Source organism: Megascapheus bottae, chromosome 10 (assembly GCF_031878675.1).
Source record: "Megascapheus bottae isolate mThoBot1 chromosome 10, mThoBot2.hap1, whole genome shotgun sequence".
NCBI classification, from domain to species: domain Eukaryota; kingdom Metazoa; phylum Chordata; class Mammalia; order Rodentia; family Geomyidae; genus Megascapheus; species Megascapheus bottae.
The window spans coordinates 19,793,978-19,803,944 of NC_143518.1; the positions used below are offsets into that span (position 1 = coordinate 19,793,978).

The window sequence follows — 9,967 nt, forward strand, 5'->3', positions numbered from 1 at the left end:
TATATGTATATATAGAGACATATATATGATCAGATATATATCTGTATGATATATATACATATATATGTATGATCATATATATATGTATATGTATATATATATGATCAGAGGCATAGAAGCATTGTACCTTTGTGTTCCTCCCCTAAGAGTATCCTTCTTTGGTCTCACTGTGTATGAATACCTAGAGTCTTGTGTAATTTATCATGTCCTGGTGTATTTTAGATCTAGTTTCTGCATATGAGAGAAAACATGCTATTTAATTAATATATATATATATTAAAAAATGAATGGCAGGATAGAAAGCATGACTCAACAGGTAGAGCACCAGTCATCAGTGAAAAAAAAAACAAGCAAAAATGCAAGACCCTGAGTCCCTATATTGGTACTAGCACACACACACACACACACACACACACACACACACACACACACACACACACACACTGGCTGGATGTTGGTGCCTTGGGCCTGTAATCCTAGGTACTTAGGAGGCTGTGATCTGTTTAAAGTCAATTCAGGCAGAAAAGATTGTGAAACTCTATTTCTAATTAACCTTTAAAAGAAAACAAAAGACAGACTTGAGGTGTGCCTCAAGTGCAAGATCCATGCACAAAAATAAGTAATAGGAAATAAATAGGGGGTGGGGATAGATATCCAGTAGGAGGGGAAAAGGCTAGTGAGGAATATGGGCAAACTAGAGCACTGAAATCTGTTATCATTGTTCCATAAATGGGGGACTGAGGTAAGGGGGAGTGACAAAGGAAGAATTTGATCAGAATACAATACATGCGTGTGTGTGTGTGTGTGTGTGTGTGTGTGTGTGTGAAAATGTCACAATGCAACATAATAAGCACCGCACCGCACACCTCTAATAAAACCACATAATAATTAACATCACACACACACACACACACACACACACACACACCCTTACCTCCTTCTTGAGACTTGATGAAACTGATGAGTTCCTGACAGAGAATGTAATAGAAACATAAGTTTGTTTTACAGAAGAAAGGTAACCGATATTTTTCCAACCAGGTCAATAATTTTTTGTACTTGCAGATCTAGAGTTCAAAGAAAATCAGCAACAGAAAGATAAGTAGAACTGAACTACAAAGAAATATAGCTTGACAAGGGACAATAATAACCTATTTTTTTCAATATCTATCTGGAAGGAGATGCTTGTGGATTATAATTTGCATCTAAGAGGAACAGACACTTAATCTGAATGGATTCATAGTAAACAAAAGGCTTAATCTTTCAAAACTTGGCTTTGTTCTTAAATAGATTTGCTGTAATTTTTTTCTTTTTTAAAAATCTATATCTGCTTGCCCGAGAGAAGCAGCAAAGATTCTGGTCTACATTCCAGGCTATAGCTCTATTCAGCTTTTTTCCTTGTAAATACACAAGATCTCACAAGTCTCCAACCCATACCTATTACACATTTGCCAAAGCACACAATGAAATAAGAGTTGTGAAACATACTCTGAGCATTTGGGAGACTGAGATAGGAGGATAGCAAATTCTAGGCCAGCCTGGGTTGTGTAGTAAGACTCTATCTTAAAAAATATAAATAGTGACAAACAAATACACAGACACACATGCCATAATTTAGAGTACAGGATGGATCCATGAGAGAAGGGAGAAAAAATGGAAAAAATACTTTTCAGGTGGTTTTTTTTAATGGAAACCAAAAGTAAGAATTGGAGTAGGTTATCTCTTCTTAGCTTTCTAGATCTCAGAGATGACCAAAACCTTATTATGAGCAGGGCTTTCTGTGTCCTTTCCAGTTCCACATACCATTGGACTCTCATGGAGAAGGCATTGGCAGGCCTAAGATCCACAGTAGAAAAGGAGAACAGAAAGAAAGCCAATTTACAAAGGAAAACAAGGAGGACTGTGTAAGCAGAAGGAAAAAATGCTTCTAAAAGAGAACAGTCGAGTAATTATCAGGATTTTAAGCGTTATAAACAAGCCCCCAGTGGCTTAAGTCTATAATCCTAGTTACCCAAGTGGTTGAGATTTGAGAATTATGGTTGGAGCCAACTCAGGAAGGAAAGACCATGAGATTTATTTCTGATGAACCACCAAAAAGCTAGATTGGGGGCCATGTATCAAGTGGTAGAGTGTCAGTTTGGAGTGAAGCTAAAGGACAGCTCTCAGGCCCTGAGTTCAAGCCTAGTACTAGCACACAAAGATGCCCACATAGATACCCACAGACACAGGGAGAGGGGAGAAGAAAATAGAAAAGAAGATAGAAATTTCTGAGTCACATCTTACCTTGGACTATATCTGATAGTTAATATCTGATTATAAATAATTTATGGGGTACTGCTTCCTATCCTAGACCCATAGCAAACAATATCAATTAATTCTCTTATGTTTCCTGCTAAGCTGTGACCTCAAAGTTCTTAGCATAGTGTTCTAAGCACCTGCTACCCAAGAATCAGAAATAAATTCCATTTAACTATGGACTAGTATGTGAAGGAAAGCATGCACTAGCAATTTCTTACCTCAGATAAATCTGTTAAATGTCTGCTCAGTCTACCTTCTTTACAGTTTCCCCCCAAACTATCCTTTTGGATTCCCTGTTCCTCCCCCTTTTCCCAATTCATGTTTCAAACACAAGCCTCTCTTTCTCCACTCCAAATCTTTCACCATTCAAAAATCTTCTCACCAGATCATAGGGTATTTCTGGCCACAAGCTCCATTGTGAACTTTCAACAGTATAAAATGGTGTCTGACCGAAAACCTGCAAAAGAAAGACAGGAAACCACTAAGGAGGTGGGGTTGCTTTTTGGGTGCATGGCCCAGCTTATCTATAGCCACGGAGGAACAGAGCTTTCCTGTTTCCAGGGACCTTGATTATTAAATGTACTCCACTGAACCAACTTGTTCTGCCTCTGAATGCTGTAGGTATTGAATTGCAAGATTCATTTATCTTTTGGCTCTACCCTGCCTAGTCTTGGGAGTTACCATGCTTGTGTGCAATGGAGAATGCTCTTGATATTATGGTGTTGATGTGTTGCATCATTCACTTTCTCCATGGAATAAGAAAGGTCTAAAGCTATTTGTAATGAGAAATGGCTTTGGATGTACCTAAACTTTTGAACTGGATAATCAGAGAGGACTGAAGATATGAAGACTTGGGTTACAAATCACATATAGAGACTAAGAGTATCCTAAATTTGTAATTATGTATATGTATATATATAATATATACATATATAATAAAATAAATGTGCCTGTGTTCAGGCCTCAAACTTTAACTTGGCTTGTTTGCTAAAGGTTCATGTTCTACCACTTGAGCCACTACTTTTTTGGCTGTTTGTTGGAGACTTGTGAGAACTTATCTGCTACAAAGAAGAAAGGTGACTAGAGCTATACCATATCATGCACCACCATCTTTTCTACTTTCTCTCTGGCAAGGAGATACAGATTTTTAGAAATTGTGAAGCAAGGGTTGGGAATGTGGCTTCGTGGTAGAGTGCTTTCATAGAATGCATGAAGCCCTGGGTTCTATTCCTCAGTACCACACAAATAGAAAAAGCCAGAAGTTGCTGTGGCTCAAGTGGTAGGATGCTAGCTCTGAGCAAAAGAAGCTCAGGGACAGTGCCCAGGCCCTGAGTTCAAACCCCGGGACTGGCACACACACAAAAAAGTAAAGCAAGAACAAGTTTTTGGAAGATTAAGCCTTTTGTTTACTATGAATCCATTCAGCTCAAGCGTCCATTCCTCTTAGATAAAAGTTAAAATCTACATACATCTTCTTCTAGACAGATATTGAAAAAGTGAAATCATTATTGCCCCTTACAAGCGGAATTTCTTATTCAATTTGTCTTATTCAATTGCAAAAGTTGTTGAATTGACACAGAATGTTGTTTAAAAACAACAGCAACAAGCAACAACAATAGCCGGGTGCAGTGGCTCATATCTGTAATCCTGAGTAGGTAGGAGGCTGAGATCTGAGGATCACGGTTCAAAGCCAGCCTGGGCACTGAAGGCTGTGAGACTTATCTCCAATGAATCACTAGAAAACAAGAAGTAGTGCTGTGGCTCACAGGGTATGGCGGTAGCCTTGAGCCAAAAAGCCCAGGGACAGCGCTTAGGCCCAGAGTTCAAGCCCCACTAAGAACAACAATAACCAAAAAAAACACTATCAAAACTAAAAAAAAAAACATTTTGTCAGTGAGATGTACTGTTCGGCTGTGAATAAAACATGGATTTATGTCCAAAAATGCTTACCGGAAGAGAAAGAAATGTGTTGAAAAAATCAGCAAAGATCTCATCCTCTAGAAGAATGATAAGGTTTGTAGAACTGATGACCTCTAAATGGAAAAAACAAATTAAAACAAATACCCATGAGCAGGATTGTATCATAAAGTGGAAAATGAGCAACTGAATAGATTACTCATGGTCCCGACTCTGCAGACAGCCTTTAGCGGCATCTAACTCACGTTTGTCCTTCTCTAGACCTTTGTCACTTGTCACTCTGCTTAAACACTCCCAGCTGTGGGAGCCCCTGGTCTCACAGGACTGCTATCCCAAATGAGAGATAACATAGATTCTTTTTCTTAGTGTGAGAAGCTTTTCTTTACTTTCTGTGTATGTGTGAAAATTCTGCCTTTTACAGTGTGGCAGAAGACATCTACATCCTCTTACCTAAGACAAATTTACGACATCTAGCCTTCTGCTTAAGTCCAACCCACTCCAAATGCTTTCCAAGAGCAGAACACAAATGAACAATTGGTTTGATTGCATATTGTATTAGTATGTTCTGAAATGGGATTTACTTTGGAGGTTCTCCTGTAACACTGTTTAGACAACTATTATTTATTTGTGCGTCTCCTTTAAGGTGCCAAGGGCAGGAACTTGTGTCTTTCAATCAAACTTCATGTGGTTAGTATCCACATGAGTATCCAGCATTACAAGCTGGTTAAGAACTTTCTTGAATATTCATCTGGTCATGCAAGGCAATAAATGCTTCTCTGGGCATTGATGGTTGTTGTCTAAATTAATCAGAGAATACAAATGTTGACAGTCATAAATTTTATCACAAGAACCCATTGGGAACTAGACAATCCCTTGGACTTACTCCAAATCACCAATATGCTTTTTAGAGTACAACATTCAATTTATTGAATAATAACCTATTTGTCGTATGAATGGTCAAAAATTTCTCCATCATATCCAAAGTTTATAATGAATGACTACAACTGAATAACAAGTAATATGTGTCAGGCACTTTGCTTCATCGGGTCACGTATCTGATAAGAGAGTGAGCCACAAGTAATCACTGGAGTACAGGTATAACAACAAGCCCAGACAATGACTTTCATCATTTTTCCTGATGACATCAGGTAGTTGCTGTCTTTGAATACTAGAAACAGAAACAGCAACCAAGACGACCAGACAGTGTTATAAGCAGTAGATTTGGTGTCAGTCACCACACTCTATTCCACAGATACCTTATTTCCTCCCAGCTAACATAAAATTTCATGTGTTTTCCCTATATCCCTCCCCGCTTTTCTTTTTTATGAACATTCTCTCATGTATGACACACAGATGACTCCAAAATCTGTGCTCTTGGGTTGTTGTTGTTGTTGTTTTGGGGTTTTTTTGTTGTTCTGTTTCTGTTCACGAGCATCAGGCACTTGCATCTTAATGCGTCCATGTCCAAGCCTTCAAACATACCTTCTATATTCCCCAGTCTCAGAAATATTACTCATTCAGTTGCCTAATCCAGAAAACTGAGACTGGACTCCTCCTGCTCTGTCATTTTTGTCTCTTCCTCTGTCTTTCCCCTTCTTTCCTGCTCCCTCTCCTTCTCATAGGCAAGAGTGGTCTCTGCTCTGTGGTTTCTCTCTTTTTCTGGAATCTGTCTCTCCGGCCTCTCTCCACTCATGCACATTAACTCTGTGTGTGTGTGTGTGTGTGTGTGTGTGTGTGTGTGTGTGTGTGTGTGTAGTGGTTGGTACTGGGGCTTGAACTCAATTACACTCATGCTTAGGTTTTCACTAACAACTGGCCCTTGAGCGTCAGCTCCACTTCCAGATTTTTTTTTTTGCTAATTAACTGGATATAACACTCAGGAAGTTTTCTGCCTGGGTTAGCGTCTAATCATAAGCCTTGGATTTCAGCATCCTGAGTAGCTAGGATTGTAGATGTGATCCAGCACAGTCTGACTCCTGTTCTTTAATTCTGTCAACTTCCTATTGTCTCTCCACTAGAAAACGTGGTCAGTTTCTTAAATGGTGTCCCATTCCAAATAGCTTCTACAGATGGCCACTGCAACAAAACTGATGTTGTTATTGAGACCCTTCAATGTTCTGCAAGATAAAGTTCAAAGCGTTCTCAGGCTTTAGTTATTTGTCTTTGTTGTTGTCATTTGTTTTTATTTTGTTTTGTTTGACCTATGGGGTCATCTCCTGCCATTTCACACTATGCTACCTTCTGTTCCCAAGTCAAAATCAAGACACTCCTGAAAGTGTTACTACTTTTACTTTAAGCCATTGTTCCCTTATTACCATTGCCAGAAGTCTTCTCTCCACCCCAGCTGGCTTCACAAATTTCTGGTGAATTAAGCATGGTACCAGTCTACTGCAGTGTTAGATTGGCTGTGATTTCTGTATCATCACCACCAATCACGTGACTCGAGGCTAATTCTGCTCCTCATTGCTAGAAGATCAAACCAATAGGTATGAAGTTGCATAGGTAGTGTGTCTCTGTCTAGTTCTCTACCCTGTGCCCTAGCCTGTATGTCTTCCATTACACTGACACACGGTTTTCACTCACTGAAGTAGGCAGCTTCCTATTCAGAATAAGTTCTATCAAGGAGGGATTTAGGTTTTGTCTTCTCTCTTCCTCTAGCATTAAAATATTTATACCTTATTCAAGACTTGTTAGTGTGAGTAGAGATGGGAGGGAAAAACTGGGAGAAAGCAAAGGAAGAGGTAACATTGTCCATGAAGAAATGCACTCATTATCTGACTTATGAAATGGTAACCCCTCTGTATATCACCTTTGCAATAATAAAATTTTTTTAAAAACTGAATAAAGGGACGGGAGTTTGGCCTAGTGGTAGAGTACTTGCCTAGCATGCACAGAGACCCGGGTTCCATACATAGAAAAAAAGGCAGTACCCCTGTAACTTTCTTATTCCTTCTTCCCCCCTACCTTTCAAACAGTTTTAAAAGGTTTCATTATGCTGTTTTCATAAACATGTATGAACTACTTTGATCATATGGCTCTCTCTTTCACTCTTCCCCTCTGCTGGTTCCCACCCTCACACAGTCTCACCAAACTTGGTGAGGTTATCTTTAATCTTTGGGTGTTTGGTTTTCAGCCATTTATTGAATAACATGTACTTTTTATTTTTTATTATTTTTAATACTATACAAAACTCATTTGTAAAATCATCAGGGGAAAAATCTAAACCTCAAAGCAAATGGTAACAATTATTCCAGTTGTATAAAGTCCTTGAATAAGGGACATGTGAGGAAGGATTTAAGATTAAAGAAAAGAGAAGGAAAAGGAGAAAGAAGAGACTCAATTTACGAACTCAATTTATCTTGATCTTGTGCACGTGGGTGTATGTATGGGAGATTGTTAGAGTAGTGAGGTTGAGATGGTGGTAATGAGAACTGCAAGAGATCTTTTTAGTAGGTTTATGGTAGTAGTGTTTGTGAAATAATTCTGATTCTGTGGGAGATGTGTTATAGGACTGAGAAAAAAAAGAGCCATTGAGATTCAGAATCCTCTGTAAAAGAGACATATAAGTATAAGATTGGAAAGGGAAAAGGATCTCTAGAGAAATGAGTTAGAGGGCCCAGAGTGTGACCTAGTGGTGGAGCGCTTGCCTCGTATGCACTAAGTCGTGGATTGGATTCCTTAGTACCACATACCCAGAAAAAGCCAGAAGTGGTGCTGTGGCTCAGATGTAGAGTGCTAGCCTTGAGAAAGTCCAAGGACAGTGCTCAGGCCCTGAGTTCAAAGCCCAGGACTGGACTGGAAGAGAGAGAGGGGGCAGGGTGGGAGAGAGAGAGGGAGGTGAGTTTGAATTGAAAAAGTCAGTGTGGCTATGAGTTCTAAGAAAACTCTGTGTGTGTGTGTGTGTGTGTGTGTGTGTGTGTGTGTGTAACTTAGGGCCTCACTCTCTAGCTTGGTATTCTACATTTAAACCATGTGACTATGTGTTTCCGTTATGTGCCTATGCATACCTATTTTTTACCTACATACATGTATTATATATATAATACACATGCATATATAATATATGTGTGTATGCACATGAGGAGTGGATCTTTTTAAAGTTTATTTAAAATTTTAAATGTTAACAAATTAATTGTACAAGGGACTTCATTGTCATATTTACATACATTGTACATGTTTTGATCAATCACCCTGCCTATATTACTCTTTTTTAAGCCCCTTTTCTCCCTTTCGACACCTTTTAATGCATTCATTATGTTATTTTCACCAATTAATGTACTTCTACAGTTCTCAGCCCTAGAAACAGTCTCCCTTTTACAATCATGTTATGAATTCCATGTCCACACCCACTGCCGTTGCCCCGGGCCTTGGCTATGATAAAACTTGCCATTGGACATATAGTCCTAATGAAAACTTAGCCAGAACAAGACTCTGGGGAACCAATCCTACCACTGGTCCGGGCTCATTTTCCCTTCTCCCACCCCCCCCCCCCACCCCCGCCCCAGCTTAGCTTAGAAGGCAGGCAGCACTCATTTCACACTATGTTAGAATTGACTTGGCAACGAAAGAACCGTTATATAGTTCCAATCCGGTACTGGCTTTCTCCCTTACAGAAGGAAGGGCGCAGGATGGCCCCATTTCCATCCCTTTTGCCTTAGTTATTTTAGGAATGAGGCCTTTAAAGTTCTGGTGGCAGATGGTAGGAAAGGGGAGAGGCAGAGAAGGAAAGCTAAAGACTTGAAGGACACGCAAGAACCATGGAGAACCCCTAATGATTCACTCCTGTTAAGACCTGGGAGGGTGAGTGGTTTGCCTTCTTTGAGGGCTCCACACCTCTGGGCACCTCTCTCGATCACTTACCTGCGGAGCTCATGTTGTCCGGTTCTTCCCGTCGCTGTGATTGGTTACAGGAGAACCAATTAGCCTCTAGTCAACGGAACTCCACCCCTCGTGAGCACACAGTGACACCACTGGCAAGTTCCAGATTCCACAGGCCTTGTCTTCTTAGTACTTTCTGTGTAGACGTCCATCTGGAGACCAGTCTTTATCTTAGCAGGCCTCCTAGACTCCATTGAATGCACTGGACTCATCCTGTATGCAGTAGATTCTATTTTGTGTACACTGACAGATTCCTATCAGAGGGTAACTGTCCACACAATTGAACTCAGCTTTTGAAGTTAACCCACTAGCACAACGATGTTCATTGCAGCACTATTTACCATAGCATAGATATGGAACCAACCCAGATGCCCCTAAGTTGATGAGTGGATCAACAAGATGTGGTATTTGTACACAATGGAAATCTATGCTGCTGTCAGAAAGAATGACATTGCCCCATTTGTAAGAAAATGGAAAGACTTAGAAAAGATCATATTAAGGGAAGTAAGCCAGACTCAAAGAAACATAGACTCAATGGTTTCCCTCATTTGTCATAATCAGTAGAAACCTTGGGCTCTCCTAGCAGAGATTTACAATAGGGCAAAACCTAGATACATAAGGCCATACAGTATGATGCTAAATGAAAAGACCCCCAGGATACAAAAGCCATATAATGAGTGATTGTTGTCCTTAATGTACTATGTTGTCTCTCATCTCTTTTGCTGTCCCTTGGTTATCTCATATTGTTACAGTATTTCACCTTGTTATCCAGTGTATTGTATATATGCTTATCTGGTTATTTGAAATAGGATATGGAAGGGGGGAAAACAAGATGAGGGGCAGGGGTGAGGGGAGGGAAATAGGGACCAAGACATGA

At 39.8% G+C, this 9,967-nt stretch overlaps 1 protein-coding gene across 3 annotated transcripts in view; it reads right to left on the minus strand.

Annotated features, from left to right (window-relative positions):
* Nucleotides 1–9,131, minus strand: part of Rgsl1 (regulator of G protein signaling like 1) — a 57,032-nt gene extending 47,901 nt beyond the window's left edge. For 2 of the 3 annotated variants that reach the window (XM_090340305.1, XM_090340303.1), the window contains exons 1-4: nt 9,073–9,131; nt 4,246–4,328; nt 2,678–2,752; nt 935–1,064 (exon numbers count right to left, since the gene is read on the minus strand). In XM_090340305.1, the coding sequence (XP_090196431.1) occupies nt 935–1,064; nt 2,678–2,752; nt 4,246–4,328; nt 9,073–9,085 (301 nt within the window). In that variant the 5' untranslated portion in view covers nt 9,086–9,131. The remainder of the gene's footprint in view (nt 1–934; nt 1,065–2,677; nt 2,753–4,245; nt 4,329–9,072) is intronic. The other variant, XM_090340304.1, reaches the window with a different exon arrangement.
* Between the last annotated feature and the right edge of the window lie 836 nt (nt 9,132–9,967).